Source organism: Rosa chinensis, chromosome 3 (genome assembly GCF_002994745.2).
Source record: "Rosa chinensis cultivar Old Blush chromosome 3, RchiOBHm-V2, whole genome shotgun sequence".
In the NCBI taxonomy this organism is placed as follows: Eukaryota; Viridiplantae; Streptophyta; class Magnoliopsida; order Rosales; family Rosaceae; genus Rosa; species Rosa chinensis.
In genome coordinates, this window is record NC_037090.1 from 15,932,504 (window position 1) to 15,952,630 (window position 20,127).

The 20,127-nt window shown below is 38.7% G+C and overlaps 3 protein-coding genes across 3 annotated transcripts; all 3 read right to left on the reverse strand.

Annotated features, from left to right (window-relative positions):
- Window positions 1–581: 581 nt before the first annotated feature.
- Window positions 582–5,810, reverse strand: LOC112192263. Its single transcript, XM_024331915.2, has 10 exons — window positions 5,685–5,810; window positions 5,534–5,602; window positions 4,626–4,707; window positions 4,125–4,317; window positions 3,612–3,688; window positions 3,308–3,398; window positions 2,529–3,166; window positions 1,472–1,921; window positions 1,147–1,200; window positions 582–1,049 (listed from the first exon to the last, which is right to left on the reverse strand). The coding sequence occupies exons 3-10, from the start codon at window positions 4,677–4,679 to the stop codon at window positions 858–860; spliced, it is 1,749 nt and encodes a 582-aa protein (XP_024187683.1). The 5' UTR covers window positions 4,680–4,707; window positions 5,534–5,602; window positions 5,685–5,810; the 3' UTR covers window positions 582–857.
- A 1,070-nt stretch (window positions 5,811–6,880) lies between these two features.
- Window positions 6,881–9,806, reverse strand: LOC112192825 (translin). Its single transcript, XM_024332709.2, has 7 exons — window positions 9,392–9,806; window positions 9,143–9,239; window positions 8,818–8,933; window positions 8,367–8,411; window positions 7,988–8,013; window positions 7,435–7,570; window positions 6,881–7,320 (listed from the first exon to the last, which is right to left on the reverse strand). Exons 1-7 carry the CDS (start codon window positions 9,765–9,767, stop codon window positions 7,220–7,222), a joined length of 897 nt encoding a protein of 298 aa, XP_024188477.1. The 5' UTR covers window positions 9,768–9,806; the 3' UTR covers window positions 6,881–7,219.
- Window positions 9,807–10,066: 260 nt separating this feature from the next.
- On the reverse strand, window positions 10,067–17,724 carry LOC112194732 (putative white-brown complex homolog protein 30). The gene is made up of 14 exons (XM_024334952.2): window positions 17,165–17,724; window positions 17,001–17,077; window positions 16,503–16,793; window positions 15,932–15,995; window positions 15,684–15,827; window positions 15,466–15,500; window positions 15,139–15,212; window positions 13,675–14,603; window positions 12,863–13,159; window positions 12,026–12,490; window positions 11,450–11,598; window positions 10,866–11,155; window positions 10,622–10,755; window positions 10,067–10,527 (listed from the first exon to the last, which is right to left on the reverse strand). Exons 1-14 carry the CDS (start codon window positions 17,395–17,397, stop codon window positions 10,371–10,373), a joined length of 3,339 nt encoding a protein of 1,112 aa, XP_024190720.1. The 5' UTR covers window positions 17,398–17,724; the 3' UTR covers window positions 10,067–10,370.
- Window positions 17,725–20,127: the final 2,403 nt, after the last annotated feature.

Sequence of the window (20,127 nt, forward strand, 5' to 3'; positions counted from 1 at the left end):
ATCTTAATATGGTATGAATATGAATACCTGCTTGGGCTTTGGTATTGTGACTGTTGTCCTATATATACGCTTTTGTATGCATATATTTACCCTCTAATCCTCTTATGAAATGGGATCCTATTATGTTGCTAATATGAGGACGTGGGAAATAGTAACTGCTAAGTTACTGAAAGTGAATATTTCCTTTCCATTTTTATGTTCCTTTTTTTATTTGTGTCCGAGGTTCTGCTCTCTTTTTACCCTTACAATATCTAAAGTTTGATGTTCATAATTTTGATCTCCAATGGCCCGAGCTAATGAGCAATAGATGATTCAAATAATGCTCAAGATAATCAGAAGTGTACGAAGAGATGCGATTGAAGTTGATAACTTTAGTAGATGAAGATAAAAAGCGATGGCAACATAAACCGTCTGCTCTCTACACGCCATAATCACATACAAGTAAACTTCAAAACCAAAATGGCATTGACATTCTGAAAACATGACACTCCATGCACCTTTCGAGCCTCTGGATCCTTCTAAATACAGAAGACAATAACACGCAGTAGATTAGGGTAAAACATCCAACAGCTGATCACACCTATAAAATGTAAACATTTACGAGTTTGTCCAGCAACAATTTTTGCAAGTTACGCATTAGTAAATTCCTAAAAAGGTATGCATTAATGCCAAATATAACTCCTCTTGTCTGACACAATATCTAATTATCTCGAAAAGATTACAAAAGAAAATTCGGCCCACATTCAGTAATCATTTTTTCTGGGGATCCAAGAACTGGGTGTTAATCTTGTTAATACCAACACACTTTTTACATGTAAAGTACAGTCCTGACTATCAAGTTGCTGCAACATTGAACTTCAAGAACGGTTCTTCCTTCTCACATACTTAATGATAAGGTCAGTCGAAGCACCTTTGCTTTCAGCAGGGAGTATGGCAGGGGAACACTTTTTACCACGCTGCCTTGGATATGGATGTTTCTTTGCCAGCTCACGGACACGGTATATTAGTGACTTTGGTAAATGCATGTCATTCTCCTCGTTTTCCTCAACCTGTATTGAGCCACACCGCACCGCAAACAATTTTAGTTTACATAACACATCAACAAACCCCAACTGACATGGAAGTACAAATAGACAGAAAGCTTGCCTCTTTCTTCAGTTTCCTTCGACAGCTACTTCTCAGAAGATTTCTCCATTTGTCCTGCAGAATGCACAAGTAGTGAATTGAATGAGATAATAACACAAAAGGCAACTGTTAAAATTGAAACCAAGCTCCTCCTAATTTCACACAAGATGGAGAAAGCCAGTTAAAATCTGGACCGTAGATTGCACATGAGACCGTTCACATGGCCTGTCCCAAATTCAGGAGGGCTTGCGCATTGGACGGATTAGATTGGAGAACTGGCCCTCTCCATTTTCTGTAGATATGGAAAGACTATATTCCCTTTGTTGGTAGAAAACGGCAGTATTACCCTGAGATCTATTGGTGTGCGATAAGCAGAAGATGTAAATAGAAGCCTCTTTATGCGTGTCCATTGTCCAACTCCATATTCAGAAATACCATCAATCAATGCCATCACCTCAGAGACGTCCCACATCCTTTGATGCTTCCTTCGATCATGCTTTTTAGATCTTTTCTTTCTCACAATCTCATCTTCGGACTCGGAGTTAATAGGCTGATGCTTCCTTCGATTATGCCTGGTAGATCTTCTCCTTGTCACAGTTTCATCTTCAGACTCAGATTTAATAAGTTGATCCTTCCTTCGATCATGCTTTTTGGATATCTTCGTGATCGCCCTTTCATTGTCAGACTTGGATTTAATCGGTTGATCCTTCCTTCGATCATGCTTTTCGGATATCGTCACTCTGACAATTTCATCTTCAGACTCAGATGTAATGGGTTGAAATTCAGTCCGAATTGCCTGTGCCAATAAAAATTCTAAAAGCATTAGACTATCATGAATAGAAGAAGATAACACAATAACAGTTCATTCTGATTCCTATATTTTATGCTTTTAAGTTGATGTACAACAGGACAGCTGTGCCTTCAGTGCAACAAGAACACTGCTACCCAGATACCTCAGAAAATACAGAAAATACTACAAATGCTTTTCAACTCAATCACGCATGTAGAATTCTAGTGTGCTTTGGCTATACGTAATTCGAGACCCCCGGAATCAATAGAAGTAAAGCTACAGAAAGGTAGCAGCATATCCTCCATACAAGAGATGTAAAATTTACCTGGGTCTGACCAAGGGTACTGCCAGATGACAAATACAGTCATCTTTTGCAGATAGACATGACACAGATAATCTCACATATTTCAATGAGGTGTTCCAGAGAACCCATAATACTCTTAAAGTTCGCAACTTATTAATCTATTGATAATTTGACAAGGAGAATAGCACGGATACAGAAACACCAGACAAATAGAAATATAGGAGATGAAGAAGAAGATTCCATACTTTCATCCAAAGTTTTTTTGGAAGAAAGATAAGGAGGATTGGATTTCCCTACAAGAACTGTTACCTGCTTCTTTGGACGTGCTATCCGAATCTTGAATTCAGACAGCGTCAGATTATCTGAAATTGAATCCTCCTCAGGAACTGACGACAATGTCATAGGTCTTGTATGATGAAGTTTGTTCTGAGATCTAGCCTTCAAGCACTGATCATCTGTAGCAGCAAGATGAGAAATATTTTCACTTCCCATTAAATCTTTTGCTTTCCTTTTTGACGAATCTTCAACATGTCTCCGAGTAGTCTTAGGCAGTCTTTTCTTCTTAATAATAGCACCAATTTTGTTTCCTTCAACGGAGCTCTTCTCATTTTCACTGGACAATAATCCACTTACTACAGGTTTCTGATTATTATCTAACTCTTCAAGATTTTGTAAACTGAATGAACTAGGGCAGGTACTTCCTTCAACTGGTGCCTGACGTCTTTTTTTCCGCCTGAAGTCACCAGGCAACTTATGAGGTGATTCGTTGGGACAAGAATGATTTTTGCACTCAAATTCTTGAATTGTCACTGTAGACGATTCTGAAACCCCTACTGCACTATTACTACTGCCACTTAACCCTGGAGACCGACTTTCAGAGTTTCCAAGATGTGATCTTTCACAAGGACCAAATTCCAGTTCAGAAACCTTCCCCGTAAATCCAATATCTGCACACAGAAAAAGACACCACCAGTAATTAAGAGAGAGAGAGAGAGAGAGAGAGAGAGAGAGAGAGAGAGAGAAACCGTACCAGTTCTCACAATATTAAGCTATCACAATAACACACAGAAGATCATAAAAATATTTACCTAGAAGAAAATCATCACATGGACTTGCAAGACCATTTGTTGCATGAATATCCTCCACTTCTTCGACTTCATCCAGCAATCCATCAAGAACCTACTAAATCACTTTCTCATCAAAGAAGCAATCACATATGGAAGCAAATAAAAACTGTAATAAAGTCCAGATTCCCTATACATGGCATATCAAATTATATACTTAAAAATAAAAAAGGTGGGATGAAACTGAAATAGGAGCTGATTTCGGAAAAGATAACGCACAGAATGAATCAGACATGATATTAATTAGTCGAAGTAGTTAGGTACGTACTCCAAGTTCTAATTCATAATCTCCTTGGCGAGGATGAGCAGAACGCGGCCCACGAGGGTGAGCAGAATGCCGCCCACCTGACAAAAACCAGAAAGTATAACACATTAGAACGATATCAAACTATTAGACATAATGAATCTCTAGTGTCCAAACGGGAATTCAATAACCAACACATATCTTTTGGAAAAATACCATTTGGTATTTATTCCATCATTGCAGAAACAAGAGTTCATTGCATGCAGGTGCTAAATGTCTACACTTCCTTTAGAGTCTTTTTCTTCTGTATTACTTTGGTTTCTTCATGCAACAGGATCAGTATGAATGGTGAAAGAATTTCAATCTAGGGGACAAAGCTCAGGAGGCTAAATAAACCATGTTAAAATTGTTTGCAAGGATGTGCACACAAGGTGCTCCCAGGTAAAGAGGCAAGAATCCTATGACAATAGGACTTCCTAAAAACACATAAAATTAGTAATGATCAACATTGTGAACAGTAACATTCAGTAGTATTACCAGTATATGTATTTAGTCCATAGTCAAATCCAGAAGAAAAATCATCAAAGTTTAAGCATTTTTCTGCATTCTCCTTGCCAAAACATAAGACACCATCTACTGTAACACATTCAGTTTTAGGTTCTGCAAGCAAGTGCTCAATTGTTTCGGTTTCATCATCCAGTGCAGGAGCAAATGAATCTTCCACTTTCACCTGAACAGGAAAAGACGCAAAAATATCATACATGTCGAAATTCCAGTCAAGGAACTGAGGAAGTATAATTTTAATTATAAGGCCCAGGCATCAACTTTTAACCACAAAATTCATATTAAAATGTAAAAATGGCATACAGAAAAGAAACTATCAGTTTAAATAGTTAGGAAAATTTATGTGCCGTCCATAGTGTGAAAGCATGCTTGGAAAAAGCAGTTTAGAGAACGAAAAAAAAAAAAAAAAAGTTACACATGCTACGTTAAGCAAGTGCCTAGAAGCAGTTCAAGGAAGTATTAATAAATTCTCACCCTTTGGGATTTCATGTCGACAAACTTCTTGCGCAAGTGTGCTTCATGATCCATTTCATGCTACGGTTTCTAAGGTTGATCCCTACAATCCAAAGACAATTATCAGTTCTCGTTGTGCAAAATGCCCTCCCAAATAAACAACCTATGCAGCATCAACACGGCAAAGGAATTTCACAAAGGATCCAAGTAAGCTAATTATTGTATTAATAGCTTGGACATGTCCATAAAGGCACAACCTTTTTCTCATTTTACACAATCAAGCCAGTGCTTTGTCCTAACCTGCAGTTCATTTCATATAGCAAAGAATACGCGACACTCTGTACTCACTTCATATAATTTACAATTGCATGATCTATAATGAGGCGTTGATGAATTACAGGTGACGAATAGAAACATTCCGAATGAGGTTTTATAATGTGGCTGCATTACCACCACTAGACATCTTACTACTTCTACACTACAACCCCTTGATCTCAAGCATAACTAACTAAAATCAGATTAGTACCATCTAATCAGAACGAACCAGAAAAAACAGATTATTTTTTCATAAAAAATATAAAAAAATTATTTAAACAGCGAATAGACCTTTCATAAAGCCTGACTCTGACACTTAGCATTTTTCTCAGAAAGAAAATACATGACAGGGAAAGAAAAGGAGATCCAAAAGCTCCGATTCGTTACTTAGAAACTGTACAAATATTCAAAAAAAAAAATTAATTACAGCTCCGATTAATGTTATTGGCTTTAATTATGAGAAGCTAGAGATAAACATGGAAACTTGGACAGCTAATCAGTTCAATTAAGTCAAAGCTTGAAGAAAAATCAATCGACCGAGTTTTGCGTTCACAGTAACAAATCAGCTAAGCAGCGCAGAGAGAAAAAGTATCAGATCGGAAAATTAACAGTACCTGGTGAACGAGCATCGGAAAACCTAGCGGAGCTGAACGACGCCGATCTGCGATCTCTCCGAGACGAAGCTGAAAATCGAAAACGCAAAAGGAAAAAATGAAGATCTAAGCAAAGAGAGAGAGAGAGAGGAAGAGAGGGTCGAGATCTGACCTTGGAGTGACTCAGCGAGAGAAAAAGGGGCGTCAGAATTTTTCGTGCGAATGTTCGAAACCGAAAGGGCTCAAAACCGCCAAAAAGGGCACGAAATGAAGGGGTTAGGGTGCGTTTGGGTCCGGAATCCAAAATGGGAGATTTTTATTTATTATTTTTTTATAATCTTCTCGGGTCGGGTTGCGAGAGACTCATGACCCGAACTGGAGTTTCGAGTCCAGGGGACACGTGGACGACATTCAAACGGGGTGGTTGCGGCCATTGCTCATCCACGTTACTGATTGACGGCGTTAGGGGACTGAGGCCGATGGGAATTTAATAGTTTTTTTTTTTTTGTTATTTTAATATTTGTGTGTGGGTGTGTGCTTAGCAAAGCTTGTCCATCGAAATGTGTGGGTTAACAAGATATTTTAACTGCCCAAGGTAAAATTGCAGTCAAATCTTGCTGACAGAAGTGAGGCTACCGTCAGACGACTACTGTAGGTAGATGAAGTGTGGAACATGTGCTTACTTATCTGGTTAGGGCGGTAATCTCAATTTTCACTCCATTAATTTCACCCTCAACTTCCACGTGTCCTTATTTAACGTATTTAGAAACTAGAAAACAAGAACACAGCTTTCATCTCACGTCTCACGATGAAGGTAAATTAATCATTCCTCAATTGCTGGTCGTTACGCTTTTGAGTGCGATTGGAAAACCGTGTCTATCTTATCTAGAGGCTGGGTTGGCTTCATACTACACCAATTGTATAGGTCCTTGAATTGTTGTGTTTTTTCCGTGCAATTATTAAGGTGGTTCCTCATTTCATAGTATTAGTCAAAATGTAAAGTAGGCTCAATCAAGCCTTAGATATTTTACATGGCGTTGTCCCACTGCGTTTTCAAGTTTGAACTTTTACGAAGTGTGAGGTGTTGATGAGCAAAAAGTAAAAATAGTGGTTGCTAAATTGGATGGATGACAATGGCCGAAACCTCCCTATCACACACCCGTAACGATGGGCTAGGATAATTCGACCTAGAGAACGACAGGTATAGACTACGAGAATGATTAGAAATGTTTGGATCATTCAAAGTCCGATTAAATCCATTGCAGCCCCACCCGCCTTCGTTGCTTTCAGAGCATATTACTTCCATTTTTCAAAGCCATAATAGAGAATCTAACGCGATTCTGAACCCAAAATACTGAACTGAAATAATTGGAACAATGTAAGAGCAGGGAGATTGTTCTCGTTTAGTGGAAGCAGAATAATATCAACGATTCTCATATCTAGACCTTTATTCTTCCTCAGCGATGTTTCGGGATTACATATAAAAGCCTAAAGATAACCTTTTTGGTCTAGTAATCATTCTCTGTTTTCGCCCTCTTCCATTCTGCGGTAACTACAAGCAGAACAAGCTATCCGATACAATCCTGAGTTTCTGACACAAAACCCTAGAGAGTTCATCTGCTTCTCCAGAAGAGCAGGATACTAGAATATGTGATAATCAAGATGAACAAAGAGGAAGTGTACTACTTTTGCACTCTATGATTGTCCTTATGCTGCTGCCTTTTCCACAGAATCCACATTGGCTGCCAAGCCTCGGATCTTTACATCATAGTAAACCTCTTCAACTCTTCTTAGGTCATACTTCATACCTGCATCAGTTCACAAATGATTCACATAGGTGCAATGCAAATTTTTTTAACAATCATGAAGCTTGTAGAGGGCAAGAGGACCATGTAGAAATAGAATTGTAATTAGTAGCATACCATCAAATTTCTTGCGCAAAAAGTCATTTCGAAGATTGAGCAGTCGGAAGGCTGCATGGAGGTCTGTCAAAAACTTCATCACCTTTCTTGGGCAATCATAATCCCCAGCTGTCACTTGGTTAACCACATACCTAGGCTGCAGCAATGTACCGCACAATGAACCCATTTATATCGATCAATAAGCTAATTTACCCCGTGAATTTGCAAATGGAGGGCATCCTTCTAGATACACTATATAGGTCAATGTGTTCAACCACATGCACCTGACATCATTCTAGCATAAAACTGAACTACAATCCCAGGTATACACCATAATAAATTAAAGCATAGAGTATACTATTTTTATGATTCCATTCTAACCCTTCAATTTAGAATTTAGATTTGAATATGTTGATGTGAGGAGGAACATATGTACCAGTTATATCATCTGCACGCCTGATGCTCAAGACATTCTTTTCTCCCCATTTTTAATTTAACAGAAATGAAACTTAAGAAAACATTGTAATGTGTGAATAAGCAGAACAGAGCAAGGGTACTTTAGATACTTCCTTACCAGTTCATTAGACATGAAGCAAATACCTGCAATGTTAGAAAAGTCTCCACATCAATGTCTATTTAGAAAGAAAAAAAGAGAAACCGACAATGCTTATTAATATGATCATTCAGCATTTTCAATGATCTCCTGGGCAAAATACATAAGGACATATCAGCCCTACAACCTACACACAAGCTCATCTTAAGTTTGTGAAAATGAGATAAGATCTTGTGTTTTAGGCTGAATTGTATCATAAGTAATAAGTTTGTATTCAGTTGGTGCTTTTTCATAGAATATAAGGAAAACATGAAAAACCTTGTGCCTTAACATTGTCGCATAAAATTAAATGGTCGACTTGTTTCACAGAACAATGTATTCAAAATATTACAATACTCACCAACAAGATAGTCTTCAACATCCAGACCAAATTCTGAGCCGCTCACTGAAAAATCAGTAGATATAGAGCTCAGAAAATAGAGATTATACTGTGCAATACAAACTAAACTACATAAAGAGCTATAGTACAGATTATGAGCAGTCATGATTCTAATGTATAGTAGCTCATACGATCATGCATCAGAGTCATTTAACTTCTATCATATTTTTGGAAGCTTTTGGTGTTCTGTCACTAAGATCAATAATTGGTTGAAAAACCTGGACCCAGTTGCTCATCCTACCTCAGCCGGTTAAATCATATGTAATTGCCAATACTATTATGCATTTACTTGTCAAATTTGACACCTATACGAAATCTTGAAAAATTTGAAATTCATCTGCACATATAAAAAGAATATCGACTTATCCATATTGCAATCATAAATAAACAATAACAGAGATAAGAATCATACACCCAAGTTTTTCCTCAGCTTCAGTGTGCAACAAAAGCGTCCCTGTCTCTAACCAATGCATAAAAGCAAGCAGCGAAACCACAGTCTGCGTCTCAGACTTCCAATCACCATGATATCTAAACAAAAGCAACACATAAAAAGCCAGTCCCAAAATCCAAACTAAAACTTATTTTCCAATAACACACTTGCACAAACCTATCATACCTAATCATACATTTCCTTTCTTTTTCTATCATAAACAGAAACAAGTAGAGCTCAAATTCCACTAGCCTATAACAAACACACTTCAATTTCCACGAAAATCCGAAAGCTCAATTCCACTAACCTGTAATATCCCCCAGGGCTTTCACGCACAATTTCAGCGAGCCGATTGTAGAGCTCCTTCAGCACAACAATTTGAGCCTTTGGCTTCTCCAAAACCTCTGCTTTAACCAATAAACAATCACACACACAAAAAAAAAAAACACAAATCGGAAGACGCATACAAAACGGTGCCGTAGCAGGTGCTTCAACCAACAACAATCACAAAACGAGAACGCATTACAATCACTTCACACAAAAAACGGCGCCGTACCGGGTGTTGAACGCGACTGGTGAACCAAGAGGAGGCTCGAGTGAATAAACCTAGAGGTGGACTCGATCTCCGCCACCACGGCTCGAATGCGGTCGCGCAGTGTTCCCGACTCTTCGAGCTGAGAGCGGAAGTCATCGAACTGCTTCTCCAGAAGTGGAAGCGCGTGGGGTTCACCGCCCGCCATGGAGGTGAAGGAGAGGCCAGAAATTCTGGCGATCGGAGAGACGGAGCGGAATGGGGGCGGTGAGATGGACGGAGATGAGTGAGGAGGGATGAGATGGAGAGAGAAGAGAGTGGAGGGAAGGTTAGGGTTAGGGTTAGGGTTTAAGGAGCGAGAGAGTGTGAAGAAGTAACCGTTTCGAAACGCTGATTTCATAGTCTAGTTTTTGGGTCGAGTTGCTTTTCTGTGAAAAACATAGAAACGTGTTGCGCGCGTAGGAGAGTTCCTATTGAGTCCCGTAGCCTGGAGAGAATGGGCCAATGTCTGTCACCAAAAGAATGGGCCGAAGAGCAACCCAAACTAATTTTGTTTTTAAAAAAAATTTGCTTTTTTTGTTCGGAAGAGAAATTTCATTAATATTTTTCGATATTAAATCCCAAGGGTAGTTGCTTAATCTTTCATTTTCGCTCCAGAGAGAGAGAGAGAGAGAGAGAGAGAGAGAGAGAGGAAAAAAGGAAAAAAGAGGAAACTAATTAAAGTTTCAGTGCAAGAATATTACTTTCAATGTAAACTACTAACTATACATAAAGAACAAAGTTAACCGAATAGTGTTCCTGTTTTGTACAAAAGGATGTGGGATCTGATCTACTCGTCTACGCATGGACATTTCTGCTTAGAATGTTGGCCATCAATTCCTGTTGCTGAAGAATGTTGCTCACTCTGATCAGTTACTATGATACAAATTACAAGTGTGTTCCTTTTTGACCTGTAGGATCTATGGACAAGATGAACCGGGGAAAGGGTGACGTGAGAACCAATCTACCTCTTTTGAGTTATCAACAACAGAATGAAAGCCAAGATACGAGTAAGTAGACCGATCACCACGAGGGTGACCAGACAGAGGGTCCAATCATTAAGGTCATAGCCTCTTCTATATAATGCCGTGCAGCGACTGATCAGCCACACCCCAGAGTACCTGACAAGGAAATCTAGAGGATTAGTAACTCCGGGTTGATAATACCACTGAGCTAGATTGAGAGGAAAAGGAGGAAGAACTAGTCACGACAAACCTTTCGGCATTTGCAATAACAAAAGCTTCTAGTGCCCACTTTGTGTAGCAAAACTTGGCTACATGCCCTGCAATTTTACTGTCTTTAGCTTGGGTTGCAATGAGGGTCAATACAACCGGAAGAAGCACTGAGCTCTGGAGAGAACAGAACAGAAAAGAAGTCATTAGGTTAAGAAAAAAATATAAATGTACAACACAGCCTAAACATGTAATGAGTTTGATCAACTTGATCTTCCAGAAGATACCAGTTGGGCCGGACTCGGGTCAAGGTAGATGGCAAGTGCGTAACCTATGCCAGTCGTACAGTACACAAGGCAGAGCAAAACAATGTAATTGTCTTGAAACGATGACCTTGGGTTGCTAAAGAAATAGAATGTGGATAGATACACCAAAGGTTTGATGACTGTATTGAAATGGTCCATTGTATCTTTGGATAGAAAATGAGCCAGACTGCTGATCCCAGATGCACTCTCTCTCCAGTAGTGTAATTTGTCAAGAGAGAAGGTTCTCAATGCTGATATTTTGCAAAGTAGTGCTGCAATTAGAAAAATAAAGATTATTCGCAAAAGAGCTAAGGCACACGGTAAAGATTAAAATTTAGATGTACATGCACAGTGCGAAGATAGACAGAGAAATAGTACTGTCTACTCTAGATATTGCATGTAATAATCATTAAAACTTTGCCATAGAAGATATGATTATTTGTCATATGGTAAGGTTAGAAATATGAAGAAATTATAGATCTCCAAATGAAATTACTGTCTCTTAATTAAAGGCTTAAAACACCAAGTTAAACTGAATGTTGCCAGAAAGTTTGTTTGTTACTTACAAACAGCAATGACAGTATAAGTGTAGCCGTTGAAACCAAATGTTTCATCATTCATTTTTGAAAAAATCCCTAAGATGGCTCCGGCAAGTAACATAATCAGATAATCCGCTGCCAGCATTTGAGCGTCTCGTAGCCGCTGCTTACCTACCCTGAAACAAGTTACCTATAAGAATTTCATGTCAAAAACTAAAAGGTCATGAACTTTAACTGCCAAACAAGCACTGCCAATTATCCTTCTTCCCAATAAACTATAGTTTCAATCTTCAGTGAGGACCATCTAATACCAAGATAAAAACTGATCAATACATGACTCATTGACTCGAGGTTTAGCAAAATTATTACCAGTAAAAACTTAACCCCTAAAAGCAAGTTGCACTTAACGAACTTGTAACCCTATATGATGTTGAACCTCTAGTCAGTCTTTTCAATTTACAAATATTCTGCGTTAACTAGCCATGGGCAGGCTTTGGGAAAAGGTATTGCACCTCCAATAGTATATTTTTGATATAGAGAGAATATGTTTAGGCAGATGGAATAAAATTTGAAGAATGAATGCGTATATGGTTATACTTATACCTCCCTAGGTAATATCTGTACTGCCGGAAGATACCAGGAGTAATTCGGTCTGATAAATCCTGGGACACTAGGAAGTTATGTCTTAAGTGATCTTTTTTCACCTCAACATTAGTCTTCACATCCCGCCACAAATCTCCAGCAAAAGATTGATCTCTCCTCATTACAGGTTTTGGGCCCGCTGAGCTTGCAGCAATTCCATCTAGATAGTGCATCATATCTTGAGGTACTGGGTACCCATTATGTAGCATCCATCTAACTGGAAGTTCTTCATGATTCACACCTGAGCTTGGTTTCACTATACCTTCCAAAATGTCAATGAAGTAGTCCGGAGGATTAACACGTTCTGGTACAACAATCCCGATGCCAGCAAAATACTCTTCAACTTTCTTTACAGATCCATGATATACAGTAAGACCACCTTTGGCTAAAAGAATGAAATCATCAAACATCCTGAATAAGGAATAGCTGTCACCCGCCACCAAAATCAAACAATCAAAACACTAGCTTCAGACCATTAAGAAACAAAAAATTGAAAGAAAAAAAAATGCAACTAATGATGGCCTCTTCCCTAATGGCTGACTACATACTCTTCATCAGAAAACTTTGGAGGGAGAAATAGCAGTGGTTAGTTTCAGTGCTTCTTGAACCACATTTTCGGACCAGTGTTTACTTGTTAGTGATTGCGACTTAATCAATCATCATGCTCGATTTTCAACTAACATATATCGACTTAACATCATGTGGTCAGTTAATTTTATCAGAAAATTTGGTCTCTAAGGCATACCTCATGCTCTTTGTCATGCAGTGAAATTTCAGGGAGGGAGAGAGAGATGGTACCTTGGCTGGTGAAGTACCATACAGATGTTTACCCCTTCACGAGCTTCACGTCGAAGGGCTTTAAGAAGTAACTGGGAAGATGCACTGTCCAAACCCGTCGTAGGCTCATCCAAGATCAGCAATGAAGGTTCCATGACCATCTCTAACCCAACATTAACACGTTTCCTTTGCCCTCCAGAGATTCCACGCTTCTCCACAGTACCAACCACGGAATCTCTCACTGCCCCTAGTCCCAGAGCCTCAATAACTCTTTCAACAACCAGGACTTTATCAGGTTTTGGCATGTTGGCAGACAGTCTGCAGTATCAAGGTGACCACCAACAAGATGTAATCGCTTTCAGAGTGAAGCAAAGAAAATTACTGATTGACACGTACAAAACTTACATGATTATTGATTCAGAGTTTAATATTAACATATGATGACTACCTATCATATCTAGTGGGTAGGGTGTAGCTAGGAAAGTACCCAACCAAATAGAATCATGTATGAAGATAAGTAGAAATGCCTGTGCAATAGCATCATGATTTTCTTAATTTGCATTCAACAAATCCTTAGCCTTTGTACAATGAGGAAATAATTGCCGGTGACATAAGAGACTAACATATAGTATCTGTGTCCACCTCACCAGCATATAGAAGTCTGATAAAGGATGACTGAGAAACACCCAATAAAGAGATAAATATTTATTATGATGAAAACAGGGCGGTGAGGGTTTGTCAATAAGAAAAATTTGATGGTACATTATGGTGAAACTTTTTTTTTTTTTTTTCAAGCAATGATGGAGAAATTTTTAAGGATGTAAATCACATACCTGCACCTTGCACTAAATCGGAGATTCTCCTCCACAGTCAAGTTTCCATGCACAACATCGTCTTGAGGCACAAAGCCAATGATTCTCTTGTAGGCAGTCATTGGTTCAGCTTTTCCATTTATTAGAATTGAACCTGTCACAGTGCATCCAGTTACTTTTCCTGATAATGCAGACAGAAATGTTGTTTTCCCAGCTCCTGAAGGGCCCATGACTGCTGAAACTCGACCAGGAAAAAGTTTTCCAGTAACACTCCTCAAAAGATTTTTATCTTTTCCTTTCAGAGTGAGAGTTAAATCTTTAAAATCTACTTCGATCGCAGGGCGAGTCTTGACCTCAGTGTCCTTGGCCATTTGGATTATACCCGTAAAGGTCAAGTTCTTGCTTTCTTGTTGCATAGCTTTCTCCTTCTCGAGTTGACCATATGCATACTTAAAAATTTGACTGTGAGTATGCAGATTTTTAACTTTTGGGGCTTGCCTTTTAATATTTTTATCACCAATCTGAAGATTAAAGCCTTCAGTACTATGCGGATCATCGTCTAGGGATTGCAACATTTGGGTAAGGTTGCTTGGTTCCTTATTCTTTGATTTTGAAGCTGGTGATAATTGCTCAGATGAGCTTAATGTACCAGGTATCTTAGGTGCTGTTGAAGTATGATCTGTACCAGGTTTAAGATGACCTGAAATCTTCAGAGGCTCTGAATTCCTTGTAGATTTTTTGCGAGAAAATGTGCGGGACATCTGCTCTTGCAATCCCACTTTACGCTTCTTAAGGCCTTCTTTTGCAGCTTTCCATCTTTCGCGTGCTTGTGCAGTTTCTCGTGCATGTCTTGCTGCAGCTTCCCTAGACTTAGCTGCTTTTCTTTCCCGAATCAGCAGAACTTGATCAGAGCAGTTATAAATTATGATCAAAATAAAACTCAGTGCAACCTGGAGAGACAATGAACAGCATCTGATTAATCAATTTCATATATATATGTATGTATGTTTTGTGTGAGTGGTGAGTGGTGAGTGTCTGTGGAGACAGAGGAGGGGGGTCGAGAGAGAGAGAGAGAGTGTATGTACATGTATCTCCACAAATATGTGCAGAATCAAGTTTTGAAGAGCATAAACTTGGGACTTGGGACATGGTGTTTACTGATGTCATGACATGGTGTTACTGATGTCATGAAGTATGCCATTCCTTTTCATTTTCTCTTGCTCTTTCTTTGAAAATGAAAATTGAAGAAATTTTAAATAATCAAGAAACTGCATAGTTGAATATTGTCCAGAAAAAGGTAAAAAGGTCATTAAACATATCTTAAGAGAGGGAGAAAGCAAGTTTTAGTGTGTGCTTTTATAAAGAATAGATTCAATTGAAGGCACAACCAAGATCGACACCCTTCGTAATGATAAGCAACTCACAACTAGCCTATCGTTTTGTGTTTCAAATTTTCATCTTTCCAGCAGATAGGAGAACACTTACAACAAGGAAGATCCCGTATGCATGAATCTTTTGATTTGCAGTACCTCGACCACAGTCAGTCAACTTCAAGCATGCTGCAAATGGTTGGTGCAAACGAATGTTACATTATCTACCAAACACTCAACTTAGATATATATATTAAGCAAAACCTTTGGAGTGCGCAGAAATGTGAGTATGAAATGGGACAGGGCTAAGAAAAATGGTTTATAGAAATACTAGTGTACGTTAATTAGTAAGAGGATATGGGTGCATGAAATCTTCTTCATTTACTGTTCCTTTATTTAAGAAAAGTACACATGAAATAGACTTGCAATATAGAAAACTTACGTTTTTGATATGTGGAACCCATCCTGCAGTAAAATCTGAAATTACATGAGAAGACAACATGAGTAAATACAGATCGTGAGCACAGCACAAGAAGTTGCCTATTTTCTCAAATTTGAGTAGATTTTTTTCATAATGATTGTAAGTTCATGCTTTATCATATTGCAGCAAGTAGCAGCCGCAAATGCAAGTTATTTAAGTTATCGGATGAGAATCAATACCCACTACTGCAAGTGTATTTCTTTATGGTAGTGGGGCAGTATGAACCAGATGAACAAAATACATCAGTTTTACTCGCATCAGTCCAAACATCTGCACCACCACAAGTATGATTTGGTTCTCCTGCAGGTACTTGGTAAGTATATCTGCAAAATTAATCCACCAATGAACATTAATGCATAGTATAAACCTTAGGAACCTGGGATAAAGAAGCATCAGAAGATTGCCAAAGACCAGGATATGAACTCACGGGTCACATAATCCACTCGTTTGGTTTAGTTTTGCACGGGGACAGTAAGCACCTAAAGGACAAGCTTCATTTAAAAGAAAAGGAGGTATTAGGTTTGATTCGATATCATCACATACAATATCTACAGCCCTGATAACAAAAGGTTTAACTTGACCCCAAAAAAAATAAAAAATAAAAACAATATCAACAAAATGGGATCAAGAGTTCTGACTATCTTTTGCTCGGTAATTAGGCTTGTACAGAAGCAGCAAATGTTATGATATACTTTGATTTTGAACCTAAACAAGAATCACATGAATGTTGCAAGACATATAAAGCGTGAACGCACATCCTTGTAGAAGTAAGGATTGATGAAAACCCAATCTAAGTTCCAAATAAGAATGAAAACTAAAACAATGACGATAAAGAATGAAATCAGCGGGACAAAGTAATGCATCACCTCATAGGATTAATAAGAAGTAAACGAAACAAAACTATTAACAGATACTAACAACCAGAAAACTATGTGGACCACATTGTAGACTGCATCTCTATCAATAATGAAAATTGGTCTGTTAATCCATATACTTACGGATCATGCAAGTGATTCCCTCAGGGCAGAAAAAACCTTCACAACAAGGCTGACAATCTGTGGTTCTAGCAGGAATGTGTGAAACTTTGAGGTCAACCTTGTCCTCACCATCAAGACTACAACCCCAACCAGGTTCGCATCCGGCTTCCCAATTGGTCAAGTTGCAGTTCAGGTTTGGTTTCAAGTAGGTTAACTGATGCGGTACCCCATCGTCAGTGATCCCAATGTTAGTGAAACTCGAGAAATAGTACCTCATTTCCGCTGCTGTACATATTCGACTACTGACTTCTCCTGTTAGTATCAAACCTGTCATTAGGAACTGTACAATACACATAAAAGCTAAACAACGCATTTCAAAACAAGAACGTCGTCATTGTATGTCATCAACCTATCAGAATCACAAACCCTTCCACTTTTGACTCTATAGTCTACACATCATCATGACATTTCTAGCAGTGAAAACAAATTAAAATGTGTGGAAATTGCTAAAGCTCATACCTTTCGAGTTTTTTATACAATTAGACAGGAATTCAAGCCTCCCCGTATAATTGAATGCTCCATTCCAATCATCTTCCCTGAAATACAAGAAGACCAACCTTGAGAGATACACACTGTATGGCGAAAAACAAAGAAGGTGGAATTGGGTATTAATTAATACTCACACATTCTTAATGCAGTACTCCATATGACCTCTAAGGTCTTTGCTTAAATACTTGGTGAGATTTGAAAGCTTGCTCTCCAAGAGCTGAGTAACAAGAGGAAGCGTGGCCGGGTTTTTGTTCTTACTGAAATCATCTTCGTCCTGGCACAAAAAGCACGGCAACAATCTCAAAACGACGATGAACACAACATGGGGAAACCAACGGGCTCTGATCCTCACTCTGGAGCTCCCCATATCACATTATTCTCTAGGAAAACCATCCAAAATTATATTCAAATTTTCAGCCTCCTCGTCATAATCATAGCCCCAACTACCCTATAATGCAACAAACAAACTGCATGCGACACCACCAAAACAAAACTCGAGTAATGAGCCCTTTCGCCGACGACAATGCAATTGAGAATGGTGAAAATTCAAATGCTCCGTTTGCAAGGAGCAACAGGCGGTTGCGTGATAGCCAAACAATGGAGGATGAAGGCCGAAACGCGGCGAGGGCTGGAGAGCAACGACAATAGCTGGGAGAGGGGAGCGTGTGGATTCTGAAGGAGGACCGGAATTTGGTGGTGTAAAGAAAAGGCGGGGAGAAATGTGCGGCCATATATATTGGAAGTTTCAGGGAGTCAAACTACACGACTGTTTGTGCGTGAAATTTGTGAGACTATACATAATCGTTGGTGCCGATGGCCAACGTACTTAACTATTAAGGGAAAAAAAATTGAAAAACCAAGATTAAAATAATAAAAAGCCACGTGGATTAGGGGTTCCGCTTGGCAGATTCCCGCATGGCTTATTGCCCGATTTTAGAAGCCTGGTCAACCAAACCCGCTGGCAGCTTTTGCCTCTTGTTCAAGGCGACCAATCCAATGGGGCCTACGTAATTATAGCGTATGAAATCTACTACATTTTCCTCTTCTCACTTTTGACCTTGCTAGTTGCTACAGAATGATAGGAAGAAGACAGAAACAGAGAAGAAGGTTCTTCGAAGCAGAAGCAGAAGCAGAAGCAAGGCAAAAATGAGAAGACAAAAATGAACTCTGCTGAAGATGATTGAGAAGTAAAAGTCTTGTCTTTTCTGAAGATGATTGAGAAGTAAAAGTCTTGTCTTTTAGGGGTACGTGCGCCAAAAAGATGAAAGGCAAAAGCAAAATCAATGAATAGTGCATAATTAGGAAGCAAAACCTCTCATTTTACCTTTCCCATTTGCCTGATGTGGTGCACTTGTTCCAAGAGTCGAGAGAAAGTTTTGCACCAACACGATTTAAATGGGATTTGTGGATCAGCCATCAAGTCTAAGATCAATCCTCCAACTCACAAATAACTTGTTTTATTTGTTTATTTAATTCAACCGAACTAGATTCAAGAAATTTTAAGTGTTGATATGGTTAATGCATGGGTGTTTTTTTTTCTCCAAACCGAAGTTATATACTATACATTATAGTGACAATTCTCGTGAAGTCACATGTCCTGCATTTATAAAGGTTAGAGTTAGTTTACCTGTTGAGGTCACTAGATCAGATACTATTCACTATTTTTTACTTTTTATTTCCACTATTTAGGTCACTGGGTCAGATACTGTTCATAAAAAGTTACTGAATATCAGTTCACAATTGTGACAATAATTATGTGAAGTTGTTAGAATATATTATTCATTCTCCTAAAAAAGAAAAAAAAAACATAGCTGAAATATGGCAAAGTTACTTATCAAAGAGGAATCTAAATAATCAACGGTCGAATGTTGAATCCATTGTGTGATTACTGAAGTGATAATGTCAACACTTTTCAAAATAAGGTTAATTACTTAATTTTAATGGAGAAAACTTGCATTTGTAGTTGACCCCAAAAAGTTTGGTCTCATATTAATACAAGTTTTTTTTTTTTTTTTTGAAATAGAAGTTGAATTCATTAGATCAACAGTCAAAGGCCTTACATAATTAAGAAATCTGGCAAGAAAGTCCGAATTAGCCCATCTATGCTAGAGCAAACCATTAAAGATCACTGGGACGCTCACATTTAAGCAAGCCTATACAAGAATGAACAAACCTCGCCTCATACGGAAAAGAAATCATTCAACTAGCTCTCACTTGTCAATCACGCAATTGTGGTACAAACAATAAACTAGAAACGTCATAGAAGACTTATAGAAGTTTTTTCACCTCATACAAGCTTAAACCCTAAGGAAACATTAAAGCCCAAAAACAGGCCCAACTGGCCCCAACCTGAACCCAAGCCCATAGGCCCAGGCCCAAACCAAATCTTGACTATCAGGGTTCCCCTGCATTTCCACCTCCAACATGATCTTCAGCGGCCTTCCCATCCGCATCAGCCGCCGATATCAAGCAAGTCTGCTGCACCTGCCTGTCCTACTCAAGGCGTCCAGGACCGGTAGCCAACTAATGCTAGACCCAATCCCATACCAGATCGGAACTAACCTCGATTGCCTCCTATAATCATCTGCAACCAGGATACAACCGAAGCCTCTTGATCCAAGCCCAAATCAAAACTTCACCTCAACCTTTGGAAGAGAAGAAGAGGGCCAGACGTCTGGCGTCGCTAAACTAGACGGGGGTCGCCATCGCTGGATCTGGGGTACAGCAAGGTAGCTACATCCGACAGAAAGTGCTGCCATCTAGGTCTTCCTCGCACTTCCGCTTAATATATCAATACAAGTTGTTATTGCAATTCTGTATGTTTATTATCGACTGGCAACATCTTCTTATTTTAGCTATATCTTATGGTAACTGTTGGACTTCTAAGAGCATCTTTAACAGATTCTCTATTTTTTTTCCTTAGCTATTTTAGAGAGCATGTTTAGTTTTTTTTATCTATTTTAACAGCTGCACCAGACTCCTAAGTGGCTCTCCATTATAACTTTTAGCTATCTCGCTCCTAAATATAGAGAGCGAGATGAGGCTCTCTATAATTTAAAACATTCATTTTGAGTTATTTTATGTAATTTATAAATAT